Source organism: Dendropsophus ebraccatus, chromosome 2 (genome assembly GCF_027789765.1).
Source record: "Dendropsophus ebraccatus isolate aDenEbr1 chromosome 2, aDenEbr1.pat, whole genome shotgun sequence".
NCBI lineage: Eukaryota > Metazoa > Chordata > Amphibia > Anura > Hylidae > Dendropsophus > Dendropsophus ebraccatus.
In genome coordinates, this window is record NC_091455.1 from 130115534 (window position 1) to 130141624 (window position 26091).

Here is a 26091-nt window from a genome sequence, read left to right on the forward strand (position 1 = left end):
CTTGCAATCCACAAATGAGCTCACTACAACTTCAATTTAATTAAATTGATATCTAATGACAATCAGCAATGTATTTGTTAGAAGAAGCATTAAGGGGGAACTCATGAGGTCACATGTTCTCTGTCTCGTCTGTTACCAGGCAAGCTGTAATGCCTTATCTATAACCCCACCCACCACTGACATCACACCTATCCGAGGGAAAACAACAACCTCTCCTAAGCAGCATAAGGGAAAGGAGACATTGTTGTTTCATTTATCTTTATTCTATCTATGTAGAGGAATAGATAGACAGAAAGATAGATACTGTGTTTACTGTGCAAAGCAGATCGAACCAGTGGTGGGCAGATACTACAAAACAGGGACAGGTACCCCAATGATGTAAAACTGGCAACATTTGTAAAAGTTTTAATCTGGGAATAAGAGAAGCGTAGACAAGTGGGAAAGGTGTCAAACAATCGGTGGGGGATCAGTCAGTTCACCTACTGTATATGCATTTATTTTTTTATGGGTTTGCTGGAGTTCCCTTTTAATATATGCAATGTCTATGCACTTGGATGGATTTAATTCAGGTCCTGTGCACCTGCCACATGTTTTTCCCTTTTTTCTGCTTTCTTGACATGCCTCTTTCGGCACAGTTTACATTGCACTCCTGCCTTACATTCTGGGTTACGGTTTTATTACATTTTGCTATATTTAATTACTATTGTAAGCATGGTACTGTAATCTAACAAAGTAACAGATTCTTGATGGAGCCTACAGGAGTGGTTTTGATGCAAAATTTGCCTGTGTGTGGTCACGCTTAGCTAAAAAACAAGGGTCAGAAGTATAAATGTCATAATCTGCAAACAACGCAACAGAAAGTAATGAAACAACTGTAAGAAGACTCCTCTGTAGTGATGAGCAAGCATGCTCGTCCGAGCTTGGTACTCGACTGAGTATTAGGGTACTCGCTGGTACTCTTTACTCGGACGAGCATCTCGCGATACTCAAGAAAATCTCATCATCCATTTCCTGTAAGTTTGGGCGCTATTTCTCAGCCAATAAACATGCAGAAGACTCTTTGGTACATCCTGCGATCACGTGGGATCCATACATCTCGATAGCAGCGATTGGTTGGCCAAATCAGATGAAGAGATCAGCTGGAAGAGATTAGGGGCAGAGCTGCTGCTGGTCAGGGAGAGCTTTAGGGAGGGAATTAGCGTTCCAGTAGGCAGGGAATTAATTAATAGTATTACTACAGACTGCTGGCTGGGACTTGCAGTGCAGCTACCACGATTTCAGCAGCACACTGTGCTGATCGGCTGCTGGCAGAAAGGGGACATTAGGTGTTGCATACAGACCCCTAAGAAGTGCTCAGTGTACTCCTTTTTGATTTGGGGGCTGGTGGTCCTGGTGTACTACACTGTATTGCTGGGATTTGTAGTACACCTGCATAGAACTTCACTGCTCATTGGACGGGGGTGTCAGAGAGTGTGTATAGGTCCAGCCACTACCAGATTGTACCGTACAGCCCCCCCAAAACTAGTGTGTACTACACTGTATTGCTGGGATTTGTAGTACACCGGCATAGAACTTCACTGATCATTGTAAGGGGGTATCACAGAGTGTATATAGTTCCAACCACTACCATATTTTATTGTACAGCCCCCCCAAAATTAGTGGGTACTACACTGTATTGCTGGGATTTGTTGTACACCTGCATAGAACTTCACTGCTCATTGTAAGGGGGTATCACAGAGTGTGTATAGTTCCAGCCACTACTAGATTTTACCATACAGCCCCCCAAAAACTAGTGGGTACTACACTGTTTTGCTGGGATTTGTAGTACACCTGCATAAAACTTCACTGCTCATTGTAAGGGGGTATCACAGAGTGTGTGTATAGGTCCAGCCACTACCAGATTGTACTGTACAGCCCCCCCAAAATTAACTGGCATCCATGTTGACCACTGCTGGGCCTTTACTGGCATCCATGTTGACTACTACTGTGCCTGCCCTTGCCTCCATGTTGGCTACTGCTGGGCCTTAACTGGCATCCATGTTGACTACTGCTGGGCCTTTACTGGCATCCATGTTGACTACTGCTGTGCCTGCCCTTGCCTCCATGTTGGCTACTGCTGGGCCTTAACTGGCATCCATGTTGACTACTGCTGGGCCTTTACTGGCACCCATGTTGATTACTGCTGTGCCTGCCCTTGCCTCCATGTTGGCTACTGCTGGGCCTTAACTGGCATCCATGTTGGCTACTGCTAGGCCTTAACTGGCATCCATGTTGGCTACTGCTGGGCCTTAACTGGCATCCATGTTGACTACTGCTGGACCTTAACTGGCATCCATGTTTACTACTGCTGGGCCTTAACTGGCATTCATGTTGAGTACTGGTGTGCCTGCCCTTGCCTCCATGTTGGCTACTGCTGGGCCTTAACTGGCATACATGTTGACTACTGCTGACTACTGCTGTGCATGCCCTTGCCTCCATGTTGGCTACTGCTGGGCCTTAACTGGCATCCATGTTTGCTATTGCTGGGCCTTTACTGGCATCCATGTTGACTACTGGTGTGCCTGCCCTTGCCTCCATGTTGGCTACTGCTGGCCCTTAACTGGCATCCATGTTGACCACTGCTGGGCCTTTACTGGCATCCATGTTGACTACTGCTGTACCTGCCCTTGCCTCCATGTTGGCTACTGCTGGGCCTTAACTGGCATTCATGTTGACTACTGCTGGGCCTTTACTGGCATCCATGTTGACTACTGCTGTGCCTGCCCTTGCCTCCATGTTGGCTACTGCTGGGCCTTAACTGGCATCCATGTTGACTACTGCTGGGCCTTTACTGGCACCCATGTTGATTACTGCTGTGCCTGCCCTTGCCTTCATGTTGGCTACTGCTGGGCCTTAACTGGCATCCATGTTGGCTACTGCTGGGCCTTAACTGGCATCCATGTTGGCTACTGCTGGGCCTTAACTGGCATCCATGTTGGCTACTGCTGGGCCTTAACTGGCATCCATGTTGACTACTGCTGGGCCTTTACTGGCACCCATATTGACTACTGCTGTGCCTGCCCTTGCCTCCATGTTGGCTACTGCTGGGCCTTAACTGGCATCCATGTTGACCACTGCTGGGCCTTTACTGGCATCCATGTTGACTACTGCTGGGCCTTTACTGGCATCCATGTTGACTACTGCTGTGCCTGCCCTTGCCTCCATGTTGGCTACTGCTGGGCCTTAACTAGCATCCATGTTGACTACTGCTGGGCCTTTACTGGCACCCATGTTGATTACTGCTGTGCCTGCCCTTGCCTCCATGTTGGCTACTGCTGGGCCTTAACTGGCATCCATGTTGGCTACTGCTGGGCCTTAACTGGCATCCATGTTGGCTACTGCTGGGCCTTAACTGGCATCCATGTTGGCTACTGCTGGGCCTTAACTGGCATCCATGTTGACTACTGCTGGACCTTAACTGGCATCCATGTTTACTACTGCTGGGCCTTAACTGGCATTCATGTTGACTACTGGTGTGCCTGCTCTTGCCTCCATGTTGGCTACTGCTGGGCCTTAACTGGCATCCTTGTTGACTACTGCTGGGCCTTCACTTGCATCCATGTAGACTACTGCTGGGCCTTAACTGGTATCCATGTTAACTACTGCTGACTACTGCTTTACCTGCCCTTGCCTCCATGTTGGCTATTGCTGGGCCTTAACTGGCATTCATGTTGACTACTGCTGGGCCTTTACTGGCATCCATGCTGACTACTGCTGTGCCTGCCCTTGCCTCCATGTTGGCTACTGCTGGGCCTTAACTGGCTTCCATGTTGACTACTGCTGGGCCTTCACTGTCATCCATGTTGGCTACTGCTGCTCCCGGGAGTTCTCTGTGTGCTCAATGTCATACAGGGTCTGGCCTAATTTTGGGGAGGCTCACTTGCTTCCTCACTCACTTTTAATGGTTGTCTGTGTGCTTAATGCTCTGCTGTGTCTGGCCTAATTTTTGGGAGGCTCACTTGCTTCCTCACTCACTTTTAATGGTTCTCTGTGTGCTCATTGCCATGCTAGGTCTGATATAATTTTTGGAAGGCTGACTGGCTACCGCTTCTACCTTGTTCACTCTGTCCTCACCGCCATGCTGTGTCAGGCTGACATTTTTGGCTGGTTCATGATATGCTACCTCTGTTTTAATGGTTCCCTGTGTTTTCACTGCCATGCTGTATTAGGCTGAGTTTTTGGGTAGTCCATATGCCTACCTCTGTTTCAACCAGGCTGTTGCACAGAATTAGGCACAATAGTGCCATTAGGCAGCCTCAGAGGCATGCATACATGCTGCCCCTGCTGTTTCCTGTCCATTTCCGTGGTGTTTACATCATTTTCTGAGGTTGACAGGTTTTCACACGACCTTCCCCCCTACCGAACTTGGGTCCCCTGCAAAAATGCTTGAGTTTCTTTTCTATTTAAAAAGACATCCCTTATTGCAGCGAATTACTTGACTCCAATGCAGTGCATTTAAGTCTTCAATGGAATGACAGGTGTCCAATGCACAATCCACAGTGTATTAAATGATGGACAATGTCTGCGCGGACGTCAAAATAATGATCATGTCAATCAATTAGAGACACTCACGAGTGCGGATACATTAAAGGGGCTCTGTCTTCATGTCCTGCAGGGACGCTCTGTGTCTGTTTATCCTGTTAGGCAGAGACATCCATCCTATCAGGAAGGCTGATAGCTAGACCAAACCGGCTACCGTCCTTCCTGATAGGATAGAGGTCTCTGCCTAACTCACTTTCATCCTGCTGTCTGTCTAACCTGATGATAGTTTCCCTTTAACCCCTAGACGACCCAGGGCGTATAGTTACGCCATGGAAGTCTGTCCCCAGACGTCCTAGGGCGTAACTGTACGCCCTGGGTGTTACTCCCGCTATGAAGCGTGCTCCGGAGCGGAGCGCGCTTCATAGGAGGTGGGGGCCGGCTGCAGTGAGCAGCCGGGACCTCCCCGGTAATGACACGCTGCAGCGATCGCGCTGCCGCGTGTCATTAACTCCTTAAACGCTGCGATCGCGGCGCGACCGCGGCGTTTAAGTGTAAGTGACAGGGGGAGTCCCCTGTCACTTACCGATCGGGACCCCCGCAGTGTGACTGCGGGGGTCCCGAAGGGTAAAACGGACTGCCGGAGGTCTCTCACCTGCCCCCGTGCGGTCCGATCGGCGATCTGCTACACTGAGCCTGCACAGGCAGGCTCAATGAGCAGAGCGCCGATAACACTGATCAATGCTATGCCTATGGCATAGCAATGATCAGTGTAAAAATCCAAGTACTGGATGTAAAAGTCCCCCAAAGGGACTTCAAATGTGTAACAAAAAAGTTAAAAACACTAACGCACTACCCCAAAGCCCCTCCCCCAATAAAAGTTGAAATCACCCCCCTTTCCCATTATATAAATAAAACATATAAAAATAAATAAACAAATAAACATATAATATACCGTAGCGTGCGTCATTGCCTGATCTATTAAAATATAACAAGCGTCATTGCGAACGGTAAACGGCGTACACGGAAAGAGGGAAAAAAGTGCGCGGATTACCGATTTTATGTTACATTATATAGAATTTTTTTTATAAAAAGTGATCAAAACGTCCGATCTTCACAAATATGGTATTAATAAAAACTAGAGATCATGGCGGAAAAAATGACACCACATACAGCCTCATAGGTGAAAAAATAAAACCGTTATAAGCGTCACAATAGTCCCATTTTATTTATAATTAATTGCCAAAAAAAAGGATTTCATTTAAAAAATACATATATAACATTAGAGAATCTGTGTAACCTGCATATGGTTGTGATCGGGCTGACCTATAGAATAATTGTATCATGTCGCTTTTACCATATAGTGCATTACGTAGACACAGGAACCCCCCAAACGTTACCATATTGCATTCTTTTTTGCGATTTCACCAATTTATATCTTCATAAATAATATATTTGGAATTCCATAATACATGTTATGGTAAAATGAAAGACACCATTACACAGTACAACTATTCCTGTAACAAATAAGCCCTTACATGGCCTTGTAGATAAAAAACTGAAAGTGCTAGAGCTCTTAGAAGGGGAGGAGGGAAAAACGGAAACACTAAGATTAAAATTTGCACGGTCCACTGGGTCATTTTGGGCCTGGTCCTCAAAGGGTTAAGGACCAGATCCCATTTTTTAAAGTGACACTGTCACCTCTTTTTTTGCATTCTGACATCTCTACACAGGTGTAAAGGGTAAATTTAGGGGTTTTCATACTTTATTTTATAGCATAGGTCATGGTGCTTGTTCAAGTAAAAAGTCATCTTTTATTAACTGCATTGTTTTAAGTGGGCGGGGCCTCGCGGCATTAGCACCGTTAGCACCATTTAGCCCAGGCCCGGCCCACCACTTAGCCCCGGGGCTAAGTGGTGCTAATGTCCAGAGGCCACGCCCACTTAATACAATCTGCAGTTGATAAAAGGACACTTTCTACTTTAACAAACACCATGACGTATGATATGAAATAAGGTATTAAAAAACGCTAAATTTACCCTTTACACCTGTGTAAAGATGTCAGAATGCACTTTAAATCTGACCTGTCTCACTTCATGCAGTTAAAGCCCTGGTATGCTTTAACTTATCCATGTGATTTTGAGATCACAGACATGGCCTATCAGACTCTGCCTTAAGACTCTGCAGTCGCTTTCCAGAGCCCCGATGGTGATTAGAAGGAGACTTCACACTGACCATAGCATTTATAGGTTAAATGTCGGAATCCAAGATCAGCTTGGGTCCTGCCAGTTGTTGTGGGTGCCCGGCTATCACTGACAGCTTCTGCACCTGATTCAACCGAGTACGTTTGTAAACGATGCTCTTTTTTTCTGCTACATGTCTACAATCTGATTTTTAAGGCCATATTTCACGGGCAGATGTACCTGGGGAAAGTGAGCACCGACATGTCAGCTCAGCACGTGCTTCCCTCTCGTTTCCCGCTCACTGCCTGTGCAAGTGGGGAGCAGCAGTAGGGCAGATGTACCTGGGGAAAGTGAGCGCCGAAACGTCAGCTCAGCACGTGCTTTTCTCTCGTTTCCCACTTACTGCCTGTGCAAGTGGGGAGCAGCAGGAGGGCAGATGTACCTGGGGAAAGTGAGCGCCGACACGTCAGCTCAGCACGTGCTTCCCTCTCGTTTCTAGCCCACTGCCTGTGCAAGTGGGGAGCAGCAGGAGGACAGATGTACCTGGGGAAAGTGAGCGCCGACACGTCAGCTCAGCACGTGCTTTCCTCTCGTTTCCCGCTCACTGCCTGTGCAAGTGGGGAGCAGCAGGAGGGCAAATGTACCTGGGGAAAGTGAGCGCCGACACGTCAGCTCACCACGTGCTTCCCTCTCGTTTCACGCTTACTGCCTGTGCAAGTGGGGAGCAGCAGGAGGGACTGCCTGAATAATCCTTAGATTGTTTGGGTGGCTCATTGAAGTCAGCGGCGTTCTGCTGCTTTCACTTCTATTACCTAGAGCAATGCACAACAGACCATCACTGCACACATCATGATCTTTTAACATGTTAAAAGACCACGATGAGCCGACATTGTGCATGTCCGTTGATCGCTGCCTTTCAACATGAGCTATTACACTAAACAATTATCAGCCTGAGCGGTCAGTATTTGGCCAAGTTCAGATTATCGTTCATTGTAATAAATATTTTCTGTGGTCTGTGAAATTCTGGTTGCATTGATCTCCTCTTCATTTGTCATGGTTTTATGGAAGATCTATTGCCTCTGATTCCTGATGGGTTTTTGTCTTTAAATTTTAGAGCAGTGACCTTGATTGTAAAATACAGGAAGTCAAGAATAGCGGTGGAATAATCCCTGAAGATCAAGTGACAGAATGGTTTATCCAGCTCCTTCTTGGGGTCCAGTACATGCATGAGAGGTAAATTTGTTTGTTAGTTTGATTGATAAAAGATTCCCTTTTCTGTTATTTGAAATGCCTCTATTTTTAATTTATTCATAATAAAAAAAAAAATATGGTTTCCTGTCTCCCTCAGTACCCTATTTTACTTTGAATTTCAAAATCGTCACTGCATGTTTTTTTCCTATATTAAATACTTTATGTCACATCAGCACAATAGTATGGGGTTAGATTATGTACCTAAATAGAAGCTGACATGAGGTTTTAGGGCTCTAAACCAGTGTTTCTCAACCTGCAGTATGCGGAGCAGGTTTTGGGGGTACATGGAGGTGTAGAAAAAAAAACTTTTGCTTTTGGCGCCGAGAACATTGCTATCATTCAGCAATGTCCTGATGCTAATCACCACTGCTCCTGACTCACCCCACCTTCCTTTCCCCAGCATTCTGTACAGGGGGTGGGGCTTGGTTATGTTGCTGGTAAATGGAAGGAGAGTGGGCGCAAGGCCTCAGGAGTGTCACTGATTGGTCAGTGACGGCTCCAAGACCCCCCTCCCCTAGCTTCTCCGACCAGCCTCGTCCTTCCTGCCTTAGCATCCGCTGCACAACTCTAGCTACAAGGGAACATGTATCTACCTACAAGGGGAATTGTATCTACCTACACGGGGACATGTGACTAGCTACAAGGGGACATGTATCTACCTACAAGGGGACTTGTATCTACCTACAAGGGGCCATGGGACATGCACCACCAGTTCAGGCAAGCCCAGCCGCCCCCCCCCCCCCCCGCCACACACACACACTGTAAGTGTTCCCAAAATTTTTGTACATGGTTTATGTTTGTCACACTCTCCACCCCTTGGGTGGCCCCCAGTGTACTACCACACGCTTGGCGTAAACAGCAGAAAATAGCAGATTTACTGCGCAAACCAGTCAGTTTGCATACAAATGGGAGACTTTTTTGGCAGACACGCACCCAGCTTACCATATGTACGAGCGTGGGGGCATGGCAAAGAGCAGGTGGGACATGGTTTCATTTTGTGTCTGATTTACCATAGTAAAAGTCTATACCAACTTAGACCTGTTAGAGATTTTGCCAAATATACTGAAAGACGTACGCTGCTAAGGAAATCTGGCATGGAACCATATAACCACCTGTGTGTAGTCTAATGGTTTTCTCATATTTTAGGTATTTTTTTTCTAATAGTTTTTATCTGTACATGAGAATATTCATAAGTAAAAACTCTAAAAACCTTATTAAAAAATTATTATTATTGTTATTATTATTAATAATAATCTAAATCCAGTTTGTTGTACTTATTCTTAAACCGAAAGGCAGCGATCACTCTAATCATGGTCAATATAGTAAATAGAAATGCAGACAAGAACGAAGCAACACCAACATAAATTCTAATTCTTTATTTATTTATTTTTTTAAGCAATATGCAACATTGTAATAAAATATTACCGGCCCTTTAATAACCAGTTGATCTAGTGACTCTCAGGTCAGGCCTGGTGGAGACCACAGAACGTGACGCAGTCATTCCCACCCGTCCTCTATTATCCTGATCTGAGAGCCACCGGACCAAAGATCCAGAGGAAGGCGAAGAAACCCCCCGGAGAGTTCTACTTCAGGGGGGGGAAAAATTCCTTCCTGACCCCACAAGTGGCGATCGGCTCAGATCTCCCTGGATCACAACTAGCCTGCTGCATACAGCTGTATAGATCATATAGGATCAGGAGACTTAATTCTGTAATGAAAGAGAGAGACATTAATGCTGCACAATATGTTGTCCCTATAGAAATAACTATTAATTATTATTGCATATACATCTATTTCATATACAGTACATGTCCTGCTCCTAAGAGCTTACAATCTATCTGGTTCGGGAGACCTGCCCTTAAGAGTTTACAAGCTAATATTTACAATACATGTCCTGCTCACAGAGCTTACAATCTAATATATCGTACAATCTACTAATACAAGCTGATTGGATTTTAAATCTAGCTACTAGATTTCCAATGGGCATGAATCTCAAAACTGATTTATTTTATATTCATTGATGTATAGAGTGTCCATGTTTGTTCATTCTTTCCATTTACCTGTGATGTGAGTCATGTGGTCTGACCAGCACCTGCCCACGGAGGTGGGAGTGTCTGGCCAGGGGAGGTACATTCCACAAGATAAAGCCTTTCATTGTACTACTTGGTTTAGCCATGATTAAGGAGGGGAGCCTCCGCAACGCGTCGGCGCTATTTTAACTGTGTGAAGCTTTTAATGTACCTACAATAAAGACTAAAAGTTTTTATGGAGCTGTGGATTCCCAATTTGTGATTGCATTTGGATACGGAGCACGGCCCGCTCTATTGTTCCACGCGCTCCAAGTAGGAGAAACTACACAAGAAAAGTATTGCTGAACAAGGGTGAGCTGAAACCTTTCTTATACTTAATATTTACAATACATGTCCTGCTCCGAGAGCTTACAATCTAATATATCGTACAATCTACTTATACAAGCCCTACTCTTACAGGCTGATACATGACTACATGTCTGCCCTGAAGAGCTTACAATCTAATGCACATTACAATACCCCACTCCTAAGATCTTGCACTGCAATGTACGATACAGATGTCGCCAGTATTAACATGAACGCGACAAAGCATTTCATGGTAACACAAGCTACATGTGCTACATTCTGCCACACAGCAGAAATACAACAGAGAGGGGTCTGTCTACATAAGAACAGACATTTTAAAAAGGTTTTCCAGGGAATATTGACCTATCCTACCCATAGACCATAACTTAACTTTCCCTGGAAAACCCCCTTTAAGGCCAGGTTCACACATGTGCCCAGATGGGGTGTTTACTAAAATCCATGTGTGAACGAGGCCTCAGCGAAGAGCTCCCTACCTGGACGCGTCTTCTTCAAGCTGCCAACCTGTAAAGAACAGCAGAAGCCTCAGCTGTACAACTGTATATTCTGCACCATGTGTGACATCATGAGCCTTGTGCTTGTGATGTCATCATAACTGCCACTGCTGTTTATGTATCAAGCTCACAATCAGTGATAAGTGCTCAGCTGGGATTGGTTGCTATGGGTAACAAAGGACATTCCTACTGTAAGACTGCGCCATAAATCTCCTCCAAGTGATTCATCCTATCCAAAGGAAACAATGCTGCTGCCATTTTCAAGCAATGCATGATGGTCAATATTTATAGGATGCAAGCTAATTAACATGCATAAATATTCATGAATAAATAAAGTGCTAACAGTGCATAGAAGATATATATATATATATATATATATATATATATAATGAGTACCTTCCTATCCCCTGCAGCTGCTCACCAGCGTTCTGTTCAGGAGGTGGGGCTTGGTGATGCTGCTGGACTCACGGCCTCAGGAGAATCACGACTCTGATACCGCCCTCCCCTAGCTCCTCCCACCAGCCTTGTCCTTCCTGTCTCAGCACCTGCTGCACGACCCTGACTGCAAGGACAAATGTATTCACTTACAAGGGGACATGCATCTGTATCTGTATATGGTTGCAAGGGGACATGTATGGCTACAAGGGGTGAGGTATATGGCTGTAAAAGGACGTATCTGGCTACAAGGAGGAGGTATATGGCTGCAAGGGGACATGTATCTATCTGCAAGGATAATATATATATGGCTCCATGGAGAAATATGTAGCTGCATGTGGACACATCTGGATGCGAGAGGACATGTCTGGATGTCTGGCTGCAAGGAGGCATACCTGTCTGCAAGAGGCATATTCAGCTGCAGTGGGCATACCAGCCTAGGGGCATATTTGGCTCCAGAGGGCATACCTAGCATCAAGGGACATAACTGACTGCAGAGGCCATACCTAGCAGAAAGGGGCATATCCATCTACAGGTGGCTTATCTGGCTGCGAGGGGCATACCTAGTAGAAAGGAGCATATATAGCTCCAGGGGACATATTTGGCTCCAGGAGGCATGCCTGGCTAGGGACGTATTTGGCTGCAAGCAGCATATGTGACTTCAGGGGCGTACCTAGTTGAAAGGGGCATATCTGGCTGCAGTGGACATACCTGGCAGCAAGGGGCATATATAGCTGCAGTAGGCATACCTGGCAACAAGGCACATATCTAGCTGCAGTGGGTATACTTGGTTGTACTGGTCATACCTGGCTGAATGGGGCATATCTGGATGCAAAAGGCATTGAATCTAGCTACAGGGTGGGCATTACCGGCCACAGGGGCTGTTATTATTGTGAAAGGGGAATTACTAATGGCTATCGAAGGCATTATTACTAGGGAAGGGGGATTTATTATTGGGGAAGGTGACATTAATACTGACTACGGGGGCATTATTATTGGGACATACAGATCAGTCACTTTGTTATGGGAGGGGTGGTCTGATCTGGAAATCAATTGCTGACAGAGACTTTATACAGAGTCTATGGCAGCAGTGTGATCGTATTGAGGCAACGTTTCTAATCGGGGTACCTTGGGAGTACTAGGCTGAAACATCTCATCACATGGGGGTACTTGACTTGAAAAGGTTAAGAAACACTGCTCTAAACTTCATGATGATATCCTGTACAGTAGTAATATTCTAATGGTTTTCATAATGATGGCGGCAAATAATGTTCATGATTACTATTTATTGCCATCATTACTAGAGATGAGCGAACTTGGCAAAAGTTCAGGTTTGCAGTTTGGGGGAACTATCATGCTGCCGGAGGACTACCTGGAAGGCATTACTAGAACCACCTTCTGCGGGCAGCAGGATTCAAAGTAATTTTGTATGGCCGTCATTTTTATATAATGCGAATCTCACTTTTTTATTGTAGATTTTAAATGTATGTCTTAAATAAATCTTGTCAGTGCTGAACATTGGGGGCCAATTCCAAAAAAACAGCAATACTGCTGGTTTATTTTTATTTTTTTTTTGCATTTATTCCTACATTTTTTTTTTATCATGGAGTAAGGATAACACTTTATTCTGTGAGTCAGTACAAATGCATTGATACAAAATGTATTCTTCCTATATTTTTAAGAAGAAAACAAGATTATTTGTGTCACTGAATTCCAAGAGCCATAACTTTTTTATTATTTCATAAACAGTTGTATAATAGCTTCTAATTTGTGTGATAAGCTGTAGTTTTTATTAAGTTGTCACTGTTGTTATAACTTTCAAAATCTAAATCAACAGTAGATGTGATATAAAGCAAGTTTGCAATTTACATACTTTTTTTGTTGTTGTTGTTGTTGTTCTCATGCTGTAAAACAAAGCTGAACTTACCAGAAATCCAGGACCAGTCTCCTTAAGGCAGATTTTTAGTATTGTGCTGGTTGAAAAAACTAGACTAAATGCAGGAAGTCCCATCCAGTACAGAGAGTCACAGCTCAATGTCAATTCCTGTTTGAATAATAAATGTAGAGTGCAAACACACTTTATATCACATCTAGCCCATGCTCACACAATGTATTAATTTAGTTAACAACAGCCGTTGGTAATGAAATCAATACATTTGTATTGATTTCAATGCAACAATAGCTGCAGTGTACTGTATATGCACAGTATCAGGAAAATGATGGAATGAATGCAATAATTTCCCCTGCAACATAGAATTTGCTTACTGTATTGCCTCTCTGCTCCCCCAGCCTGTCCGCTCTGCTCCCCGTCCGCCCCACCGCCATATGCCTACCGGGAGGTGTGTCACTCTGCTCCTTCATCTGCCTCTGGTCCCGTCTGCCGCCGCTAAATATGCCTGCAGGGAGGTGTGCTGGTCTGCTCCCCCCGTCCACCTCCGCCGCCAAATATAGAGCCGGGTGACTCCTGACACGTTCATTCCATCATTTCCCTTTTTTTAGGGAAATGATGGAACGGCGTGGTCGTCATTTCATCGTTCCCGGGATTTCATTAAATCCATGGATTCTATCATTTTATTGCAACAGATAGATTACTGCCAATCAGCAGCTGGTTGGCAGAGTTTTCTGCTTCTCATGAACATCCAGGCCTACTGGGCTCATGCACATAATAGAGAGAACTACTTATTGTAGGCTATACTAATGTAAGTGATACATTATTCTGTTCAGCTTCTCTGTCACTAGTTTATGCAACCCCTAGATAGGACATCATAAACCTACTAACAGTCTTTTTAAGTACATAAAATGTCCTATATTTTTGTATGGGGTAGGGTAGGATGTAGCATTTCCCTTTTTTTATTTACGCATTCACACTGCAATGTAACAAATATATTTATTTATTGGTCATGTTGTTACAATGGTGGTGATACCAAATATGTGTTTTGTTTAACACTTTTACAAAATTAAAAAAAAAAAAACATTTTAATAAAACAAAGTATTGCAATTTTTTTTTACAATTTTTTTTTATCTATTAATTAATTTATTTATTTTTTTTACACTTATTTTAACCCCTTAGTGACCGCCGATACGGCTTTTTACGGTGGTCACCAAGGGTCCTTATTTTGCTGCCATCAGCTTTTTACGGCGATGGCAGAGAATAAGGATGCGGGGCCGGGACGGGGGTATCACTAACCCCCCTCCCCCGGCGGCCATCATTTCCAAGATGGCCGCCGCCATCGCTGTGAACCGACTAATGTCTGTTCACAGCGATGGAAAAGTTAAAATGAATGAAAGCTCCATGCTCTCCGCCACCGTAGGTAGCGGAGAGCATGGGGCAGTGATTGGGGACCCCCCTGTGGGGTCCCGGTACAAGCGATCAGCGGTATATACTATATACCGCTGATCGCTTGTGCCACGTGCGTCCCGGCACTTTTTATCCCCTGTCACCATGAATAATTGGTGACAGGGGATAAAAAGTGATGTCCCCCCACCCCCCAAGTCACCCCCCCCGTCCCCCAGTCACTCCCCCTACCCCTTATACGTTACCTGATCCTGGAGCTCCTTCCTCTTCGGTGTCCTGGCTGGTTATGAAGTGCGCATGCGCTCCACAACCAGCCAACTCTGAAAATTTAAAGTGACAGAGATCAATTTGGTCTCTGTCACTGAACTATGATTACTGTGATAGAAAATATCACAGTAATCATAGTAATACAGTGAAAATGAATGTGTAAAGTACAAAAAGTGACAAACATACAAAAAAATAAAAGACACACTTTTTATTATAGTAATAATTGCAGTTTACTCCCAAATTACCCCTAACCCCCCCCAGATTACCTGTAACCACTGCACGTTGCCCATAACAACCGCACATTGCCCGTAACCACCGCACGTTGCCCGTAACCACCGCACATTGCCCGTAACCACCCCAAATTGCCAGTGATTTCCTCCAGATTGCCCAAAACCACCCCGAATTACATGTACCCACCCCAGATTACCTATAAGCACTTCAGTTTATAAGTAACAATCCCAGATTGTCTTTAACCCTTCCAGGTTGCACATAACCCCCCCAGGTTCCCCGTAATCACGCCAGATTACTTGTAACCACCCAGATTGCACGTAACCACCACACGTTGCCTCTGACCACGCCACGATGCCTCTGACCACCGCACCTTGCCTCTGACCACCACACGTCGCTCCTGACCACCACACGTCGCCTCTGACCACCACACGTCGCCTCTGACCACGCCACGGCGCCTCTGACCACCCCAAATTGCCAATGACCCCCTCCAGATTGCGGTGCCCATGCCAGATTAGAGGTACCCACCCCAGATTGCCTATAAGAACTTCAGTTTATCCGTAACCACCCCACATTGCCCGTAACCACCCCACATTGCCTGTAACCACCCCAGATTGTCTGTAAGCACTGCAGGTTGCATGTAACCACCCCACGTTGCCCGTAACCACCCCAGATTGTCTGTAAGCACAGAAGGTTGCCCGTAACCAGCCCACGTTGCCCGTAACCACCCCAGGTTGCTGTAACCACAGCAGGTTGCCTGTGACCACAGCAGGTTGCCTGTGACCACCGCACCTCGCCACTGACCACACCACGTCGCCTCTGACCACGCCACGTCGCCTCTGACCACCGCAGGTTGCCTCTGACCACCGCACGTTGCCTCTGACCACCGCACGTTGCCTCTGACCACCCCAAATTGCCAATGACCCCCTCCAGATTGCGGTAACCATGCCAGATTACAGGTACCCACCAGAGATTACCTATAAGCACTTCCGTTTATCCGTAACCACCCCACATTGCCCGTAACCACCCCACGTTGCCCGCAACCACCACACGTTGCCCATAACTACCACATGTTGCCCGTAACCACCCCACGTTGCCTGTAACCACCCCAGGTTGCCATAACCACAGCAGGTTGCCCGTGACCACCCCATGTTGTCCGTAACCACCCCAGATTACCTGTAACTACCTCAGGTTGCCTATAACCACCCTAGACTCTCCGTAACCACCCCACATTACCTGTTATCTCATTTTTTTTATTGTATTTTAGTAACTGCGCTATTCTAATAACTATTACTAGCTGCGGTTTTGCTCCTGTAAATTGGCACTCCTTCCCTTCTGAGCCCTGCTGTGTGCCCATACAGTGGTTTATGCCCATATATGAGGTACCATTTTACTCAGAAGAACCTGTGTTACAGATTTTTGGGTACGTTTTCTCTCCTGTTCCTCGTCAAATTGAGAAATTTCAAACTAAACCAACATATTATTGGAAAAATTCGAGTTTTTCATTTTTACTGGCCAATTTTGAATACTTTCCTCTAATACCTGTGGGGTAAAAATGGTCACCACACCCCAAGATGAATTCTTTGAGGGGTGCACTTTCCAAAATGGGGTGACTTTTGGGGGGAATCTATTCTGCTGACACTACAGGGGCTCTGCAAATGCACCTGGCGCTCAGAAACTTCTTCAGAAAAATCTTCACTGAAAATGCTAATTGGCGCTCCTTCCCTTCTGAGCCCGGCTGTGTGCCCATGCAGTGGTTTATGCCCACATATGGGGTACCGTTCTACTCAAAAAACCTGTGTTACATATATTGGGGTGACATTTCTCTCCTGTTCCTCGTGAAATTGAGAAATTTCAAACTAAAGGAACATATTATTGGAAAAATTCGAGTTTTTCATTTTTACTGTCTACTGTCATTTTTACCTGTGGGGTCGAAATGCTCACCACACCCCAAAATAAATTCTTTGAGGGGTGTACTTTCCAAAATGGAGTGACTTATTGGGAGATTTTACTCTGCGGACACTACAGTGGCACTGCAAACGCACCTGGCGCTCGGAAACTTCTTCAGCAAAATCTGCATTAAAAAAGCTTATTGGCGCTCCTTTCCTTCTGAACCCTCCTGTGTGCCCATGCAGTGGTTTATGCCCACATATGGGGTACCATTGTACTCAGGAGAACCTGCGTTACAAATTTTGGGGTACTTTTTTCTCTTGTTCCTCATAAAATTGAGAAATTTCAAACTAAAAGAACATAATATTGAAAAAAATTGAGTTTTTCATTTTTACTGTCTAATTTTGAATACTTTCCTCTAATACCTGTGGGGTCAAAATGGTCACCACACACCAAGATGAATTCTTTGAGGGGTACACTTTCCAAAATGGGGTGACCTATGGCGAGATTTTATTCTGATGGCACTACAGGGGCACTGCAAACGCACCTGGCGCTCGGAAACTTCTGCAGCAAAATCTGCATTGAAAAAGCTAATTGGCGCTCCTTCCCTTCTGAGCCCTCCTGTGTGCCCATACAGTGGTTTACGCCCACATATGGGATACCATTGTTCTCAGGAGAACCTGCGTTACAAATTTTGGGGTACTTTTTTCCTTTTGTTCCTCGTGAAATTGAGAAATTTCAAACTAAACGAACATATTATTGGAAGAATTCGAGTTTTTCATTTTTACTGTCTTCTTTTGAATACTTTCCTGTAATACCTGTGGGGTCAAAATGGTCACCACACACCAAGATGAATTCTTTGAGGAGTGCACTTTCCAAAATGGGGTGACTTATGGGGGGTTTTCTCTCTGCTGACACTACAGGGGCACTGCAAACGCACCTGGTGCTCAGAAACTTCTTCAGCAAACTCTGCATTGGAAAAGCTAATTGGCGCTCCCTTCCTTCTGAGCCCGGCTGTGTGCCCATACAGTGGTTTACGCCAACATATGGGGTACCGTTGTACTCAAGAGAACCTGCGTTACAAATTTTGGGGTGCTTTTTCTCTCATGTTCCTTTTGAAAATGAGAAACTTTAATCTAAACGTATATATTATTGGAAAATTTTAATTTTCCATTTTTTTACTGCCTAATTGTGAATACTTTCCTCCAGCCCCTGTAGGGTTAAAATGCTCATTATACCCCTAGATTAATTCTTTAAGGTGTGTAGTTTCTAAAATGGGGTCACTTATGGGGGTTTTCAGGATACCAGACTTCTAAATCCATTTAAAAAAAGAACTGGTCCCTAAAAAAAATCAGTTTTGGAAACTTTCACAAAAATGTGATAATTTGCTGATAAATTTCTAAGCCCCATAACACCCTAAAAAAGTAAAATATGTTTACCAAATTATGCCAGAATAAAGAAGACATATTGGTAATGGGACTTAGTAACTAATTTATGTGCTATGACGTTCTTTTTTTAGAAGCAGAGAATTTCAAAGTTCATAAAATGCAAATTTTTTAAATTTTTCATGATATTTTGATGTTTTTCACAAAAAACACACAAAGTAGTGACCAAATTTTGCCACTAACATAAAGTGCCATATGTGACGAAAAAACAATCTCAGAATTGCTAGCATACGTTAAAGCATCACTGAGCTATAAGAGCATAAAGTGAGACAGGTCAGACTTTGAAAAATTAGCCTGGTCATTAAGGCCCAAACTAGCTGCAGCACGAAGGGGTTACGTTTCACTGTCATTTAATTTTCTTTACAGGCGATTTTAAGAAACTTTGTATTTGGGTTATTAGCCAAAACATGCATTTTTGTCAAGAAAAAGCAGTTTGAAGCTCTCCCCCCTGACTTCATGGATTTCTATAGAGAGGGGAGGGGTGGAGGGAGATGAAGCACCAAAACAGGACAACAAAGAGTTTATTTACAGCTACATCACAGGGCTATCTCCTCTGAAGTCAGCACTGATCTCTCTAACCTTTGAATGCTGGTTTTCACACAGTTCCTGCTGTGTAATCCTTTATTTTCTGCACGCTGCTGCCAACTAATCTACCTCCTTCTTCCTTCCCCCTCCCCTCTCCATAGGTTACACAGGGCTTGACTTATGCAAAAAAGTTGAGATTTCCTGATAATGAGCAGTGAATGAGAGAGAGGAGGGAGGGGGGGGGGGGACCCGGGGAAAGTCTTTCTGAATGCAGATAATGGCCTAATAAACCCAATTACAAAGTTTCTTAAAATCGCCTGGACTATTGATTTCTGCAAAAAAAAGGAAAAATTTTTTTATAATGCATTTGTATTCTAAACGTTCACTCATTTCCATGGAACGATAATCGTTACTTATGATCGTATTTGCGATGGTTTTTTCTTCGCTATTTCTTCGTTATTGCGTTCGTATCTATTGCGAACGACCGAACCATGTCTTATTCAATGCGAACGATTTGTGAACGTTTTGCAAACGAGCAACGATAAAAATAGGTCCAGGTCTTATAAAGCGATTAACGATTTCTCGTTCGGTCATTAATCGTTAACTGCATTTCAATTGAACGATTATCGTTCAGATTCGAACAATTTAACGATAATCTGAATAATAATCGTCCGGTGGAATAGGGCCCTAAGACTGTTCTTGGGTTTAGTTGCAATTACTACTAGTTGCTGTGCAATGGACGCTGTTAAACATTGTTTGAACATAGCCATAAGCTGCACATTAAATATAACTTTATTGAAAATCAAATATGGAAAATACTAAAAGGAGGAAGGGAGACAACCCTCCTGCAAAGACCACTAACAAACAAATGAAATCACTTTAAATAATAAGTCATGTACCCTACTTGCTTTCACGAAAGGGATCCCCCCAAACATAATGCTAGCCCCAGTGAACACACAACATGGATCCCTTACAAATAGCTGATTATAACATACAGTACATAATGGAGAATAATGCGGTATCCAGAAATTTATGTTTATCACCCACGGTTTCTTCAGGAGTGTCATGTGGTCATACTGTTAGTCTTTTATATCAAGATAAATCAAAGTAGGGAAGAATTCGGAATCAGCATAAGTATATGTGTTACAGGTACAGTGCCAATTGCTCTATAGCTCTATGATTTAGGGGTTTCTACCTGCTGTATTATTGTTGATGTCAGTGTGTTTTAGGAGTTTTAGGATTACAAAACTTTATCCTTGATCCACCTCATACCCTGCCTTGCGGACCCTTAAAATGTTATTACAGGAGCACATTAAACCAATTATAGTACCTTAGCCTTCCACATGACCAGTACTGTCAGAATTCTAATAAAATCCAACATCCACATTTTACACACCTCTAATAGTTAGCATAGGAACCTTGTTGAGCACAGACATTCGGTCTGTATATTAAGCATATACTTTGTATAGCACTGTTATTAAGCTAGTTTCCAGAGCTAGAGTATTGTTTGTCCCTGATCATAGTAGAATCATGTGACACAAAAGCTGCATTGTATATTTGAATTAATATAATCTTAGTATTGATTTTTGGATTAATTGTATGTGTTTAGGATTAGCTTTATCCTTGCATTTAAATGCTGCAAAGATTTTGTATAAATTTATATCAGACATTAATCATCTTTGTATATATGGATTATATTAAATCCACTGCTTAGCTGTATCATGCTGCATAAATTCTATGGATTATTTGTTATTTTTTTTCCCTGGTAGCGGAGATCACTACTACTTGCTGATTTTTTTCTTGTCCTTGTTTTTGGCTGTCTACTTAATTATATAGATTTGTTTCCTATTCGCTGTGTTTCCTTGTGTTTTACTATGATGATCCCCTCACTTGATTAGTAGCTTGACAGATTTCCTGGCACAAGTTCATGTATACTTTACACAAAGACAAAAGCATTTAGTAAAACAGATTTGTGTTTGTAATTTCATTTGACCTCCCTTTATTTGCATTTTTAGGAGAATACTTCACAGAGATTTAAAAGCAAAGAATATCTTTTTGAAAAGCAATCTTCTTAAAATTGGTAAGTAGTTCATATCTTACATCTTGTGTTACAGACAATATAACTATTAACTAGGGTTTACATTTCATTATTAATCCCTTAAAGAGATGCTTCTAACCTGCTGATATCTCCCTATAGCACACAGGGCACTTCATCCTCTTTCATGATATTAGGAGTTTAATTCCTAGGCTAATAAGACGTTTCGGTACAGTGTGGGAAGGATCTGCCCCTGTGCACTGGGGGCGGTAGGTGGGCGGATAGGATTAATGTAGCAGAACTAGGTATGTTCTAAGTTCTAATTAAATATAAGCATGTTGGCTGAACGGCACTGTGAAGGCTTCTTGCCCAATCTGTGTCTTATAGCTACTTGTGGGTGCACAACCTCTGTAAATCTGGGCTCAAGGCACCACTCCAAATCCACATAAAAAAAGATGAACCAGATGGCACTTAAGTTAGTTAGGCGGCACAATAGTGTGAAGAAGAGCTTGTTTATTCACCCATCAAATGTGCAACATTTCAATTCCTCCATGGAATCTTTCTTAAACTTGATTCTTTTATTCTAATCTGTCTTTGTTTTCTGACTGTAATTTTTTATTTTATTTTACTGTTTGTACCTTGTTATGGGGGCTGCGATCTTGCCTGAGCCGTTTTTAACATTTATTGTCACTGTAGTCATTTCCCTCTGCCCTGTAATCCTGCCTACACCACTACAACATTACACCAGTACAATCCTGCCTACAATCCTGACTACAGCCCGGGGAGCCGCAACTAGTAGAGAGAAAGACGTTGCCCACATGACTAGTTAGCGCTGATTTGCATACAGTGCAGACAATTATGCAACTGTAAACAATTATATGGTAGGGGACACTGGAGAATGCTTTATAACCACATTATTTTGCCTCAAAACACTGAATCTTGGTGGTTGGTTCCCTTTAAAATGAGCTGGAGATAGATTCTACCGCAAGGTGAGATACTGAATAAGAAGCGCATTTCCTATAAGAGACAGCTTAGCTGAGCACATACCTCGCAGACCCTGGCTGATCAAAACGCTTAACATGTCTCTATGATAAGTAAAAAAAAGTTTTAATGACAGTATCACATTTATGTTTCTGATGAGTGTTATAGACTCAGAAATGCAGTCATTTTATGTTCCTGTGGAACCCTAGTCCTCAAAAGTTAGTGACATTGACCTTTCCAATGCCTTAGGGCCCTATTCCACGGGACGATTATTGTTCGAATTATCATTATATCATTTGAATCTAAACAATCATCGTTCCGTTGAATAGCAGTTAACGATTAAACGACAAAGGAGAAATCGTTGATCTTTTAATAAGACCTGGACCTATTTTTATCGTTGCTTGTTCGCAAATCGTTCGCATTGAATAAGACGTCATTCAGTCGTTTGCAGTAGCTACGAATGCAATAGCGACGACAAGACGACCGCAAGAACGATCATAAGTAACGATTATCCATGTAAATGGGTGAACGATTTCAGGCTGTTCGCAATAGCGGGCGTTTGAAATAGTTTATCGTTAACGATTATGAGAACGATAATTGTCCCATGTAATAGGGCCCTTAGACCCCCAGCAAAGTTAAGTTAGTATGAATTTTGTGTTGTTTTTTAGTTTGTTCAGTTTTTAGTCAAGTGCATCCTGTAGTCTGAAAAATATGATGTTTCTGCCTTTCCTAAAGAGGTCAGGAGTACAGCGATATAGTTGGTAAATCTGATTCGCACTGCCCGTTTCAGCTATATGCTGTTAGCAAATTTTCTAGTGTTTCCTGTGAGATGCAGCTAGACTGGAAGAAATTTGTAAGAGCTAACAGGAAGAAACCCATTACAAAGAGACAGGCTGAAGCCCCATCATATAGGAATATACTGAGACTTTTAAGTATAAAAGCAAAAGCAGTGATGAGACTGTATCTTTTTTGCTTCTGCAAAGGGAAATGTAGAGTGTATTAGGAGAGCCATATCAGATTGCAGCATGGCAGACAACCTATAAATGGTTAAGTAAAATAGGTATACACAAGGATTATACAAGAGCATCTATATTATTCTTTAATAATAGCCACTTTTGCCCTATATAAACAAAATATCTTTTTTCAACAGTATTTTTTTGTACAAGATGCTGATATTGTGTTAACTTATGTTCATCTACAATACATTAGTTTCAAATATTGTTTGGTGCTTGACATTTCTGTGACTAGAGCTAATTATCTTCAAACACTAACTTAAAACTGTTAAGTCTTTTCATTGTTTCCTTTGCAATTCATTAGCAGATGGAGAAGTCATTTGGATTCTAAAGTAAATATAGCATTCTGCAAAATATTATAAGTAATGATTATCCAAAGTAATTACACACACCACACATGATATTACACAAATTCTGAAGAAAGTCACAAGGGTTTTCCAGTAGCCAAACATTGATGGCACGTTTCTGATCCAAGACGTTTCTTGGGGTCAGCATTATAATATATAGAGAGAATTCTGACCACCACCTTTAACCCCTTCATGACCCAACCTAAAATGGCCTAAATGACCAGGTCAATTTTCATTTTTGCATTTGCATTTTCCCACCTCGCACCTAAAAGTTATAGTGCTTTTATTTCTCCATCTACAGAGGTTTTTTCTTTCAGGATCAAGTGTACTTTGTAATGGCGCCTTTTAATCTACCATAAAATGTATGGCAAAACCCCCAAACTGTTATTTATAGGGTGAAATTTGAAATTTTGTACCTTTCCTGGGGGTCTCCATGTCTACTTAATGCACTTTAAATGCACTGTAAAATTGACACGGCAGAGAGCTGTGACTGGGACACCGCCCAGATGACAAGTCACTAGACTAGCTCCCCCTCTGCCTGGCACATGTGAAAAAAGCTTTTTACTGGGACATGAAACTATGGAGCCCGGAACCCCCAACACAATAAGAGACCCGGCTGTGAGGTCTGTGCAGCCGTTCTGGGAGCCTATTCAGCACTTTAAGAGAGAATGGACAAGGCCATAGACATAATCAATTCCCAATAAAATAAAATCTATTGTCTCAATTCCAACTGAAATGTGGTATGTCTGAAACATGCAGACTCCAAGCTAGGTGCAGTAATCTGTGTATCAGGTGTCTACTTAATTTAATTGAAGATATGAATTCTCAGTTATTTGTCTACTTCAGGAGATTCATCTGTAATAACTGGAAACTTAGAAATTGAGTTCAGTGTTCCATGTTACCTAAATACACAGTAAGCCAACACTTGAAAACTGCTCACAACAAATGCAAAATCAACAGGGAATTAACCGCAAAATGTATCTTTTTTAATATAACCCCTGGTACTGATTGTTCTCTGGTCTGCTACATTACAGGCAGTTGTATAACCTTCACACCCTTGAATACCTTTTTCTTTTCTCTTGTTCTGCGTTTTTCCTAGAAGTGAAAGACTTAATTCTGAATTTAACCGCTTAACGACAAAGGGCGTATATTTACGCCTCATTGCCGGTAAGGGTGTTCAGGACGGGGCAGCGCGGCAGCCCGGGACCGCGACTATTAGCGGGCATGGTCCGATCGCCATGCCCGCTAATCAGGTAGTCAGATGCAGCTGTCAAAGTTGACAGCCGCATCCGATAACCGGATGCAGCACTTCCCTGGTGTCTAGTGGCGGAGATCGCCCCCCCCCCTCGGGACGTTATCCCGGAGGAGCGATCTCCGTGTCTTCAGCCGGCCGGGGTCTCTGCCAAGATGGTGCTGATCCCGGCTCGGCACTCGTTTGTTTTCGGCTGCAGCAGCCGAAAGCAAACGAGTTACGATCTCATTGATCTATGCTGCATATCTATGCAGCATAAATCTCAATGAGAGATCACAGTGTATATACTAGAAGTCCCCCAGGGGGGCTTCTAGTATAAGTGTAAAAAAAAAAAAAAAAAGTGTTGTTGTCAATAAAATGCCCCCTCCCCCTAATAAAAGTCAGAATCACCCCCCTTTTCCCAGGTTATAAATAAAAATAAATAAATAAACATGTTTGCTATCGCCACGTGCGTAATCACCTGAACTATTAATTAATCACATTCCCGATGTCGCACGATAAACGGCGTAAGCGCAAAAAAGTCTCAAAGTGCAAAATTGCGCATTTTTGGTCACATCAAATCCAGAAAAATTGTAAGAAAAAGCGATCAAAAAGTTGCATATGCGCAATCAAGGTACCGATAGAAAGAACACATCATGGCGCAAAAAATGACACCTCCAACAGCCCCATAGACGAAAGGAAAAAAGCGTTATAAGCCTGGGAATGGAGCGATTTTAAGGAACATAAATTTGTTAACAATAATTTGAATTTTTAACAGGCCATCTCGTAATATAAAAGTTATACATGTTACATATTGTTTTAATCGTTACACATGGCGTAAAAACAAATACCCCCCAAATAAAATGCGTTTTTTTTTTCAATTTCACCAATTTCAATTTCATTTATTTTTTTCTGGTTTTCCAGTGTACTTTATGAAAAATTCAGGCTGTCATTGCAAAGTACAATTAGTGGCGCAAAAAATAAGGGCTCATGTGGGTTTCTAGGTGGAAAAATGGAAGTGCTATGGCCTTTTAAGCACAAGGAGGAAAAAACGAAAACGCAAAAATCTAAATTGGCTCTGTCCTTAAGGGGTTAAACTTTGGTCCACAAAACCATTATTATTCCCTCTGGGGCCCGGATGCTGATAGCACAGAACAAGCATTCCAATCTATATTCCTGTTATCATTTTTTTTGTAATGGGATGCTATTGTACCTATATTCATTCACTGTGGAAAATAGTTACTTGTTTGTTTATGTAACCAAAGTCTCATTATCTTGTTTATGTGCAGTATAAACTACTATTAGTTTACTATTAGGACTATGCATGATGGTTTACGTACTGTAGTACAATGACGTTTTGTACTTCATTAACAAACCAGCTTATGCTAACTGGTGTAACCTGGGATTTCTGCCTTTATTTTAAAGGAGATCAGTTTAACATCTTATCAGATTAAACCCCTATCATTTACATTTTGCTGCTATGCCGACTATTGCATGTGCTTGGAAAAAGCCCTCTGTCTTCTATGAGAAAGTAATAAACCAGATTAGACAGATTAAAAA

The 26091-nt window shown here is 42.9% G+C and overlaps 1 protein-coding gene and 1 long non-coding RNA gene across 3 annotated transcripts in view; one reads left to right on the plus strand and one right to left on the minus strand.

Annotated features, from left to right (window-relative positions):
* NEK11 (NIMA related kinase 11) overlaps window positions 1-26091 on the plus strand; it is a 204454-nt gene that overhangs the window by 61755 nt on the left and 116608 nt on the right. For both annotated transcript variants that reach the window (XM_069958335.1, XM_069958336.1), the window contains exons 4-5: window positions 7816-7934; window positions 20940-21004. In XM_069958335.1, the coding sequence (XP_069814436.1) occupies window positions 7816-7934; window positions 20940-21004 (184 nt within the window). The remainder of the gene's footprint in view (window positions 1-7815; window positions 7935-20939; window positions 21005-26091) is intronic.
* Window positions 9354-26091, minus strand: part of LOC138783532 (uncharacterized) — a 119785-nt gene continuing 103047 nt past the window's right edge. The window contains exon 5 of the long non-coding RNA XR_011361701.1: window positions 9354-10849. This is a non-coding gene — a long non-coding RNA (uncharacterized lncRNA). The remainder of the gene's footprint in view (window positions 10850-26091) is intronic.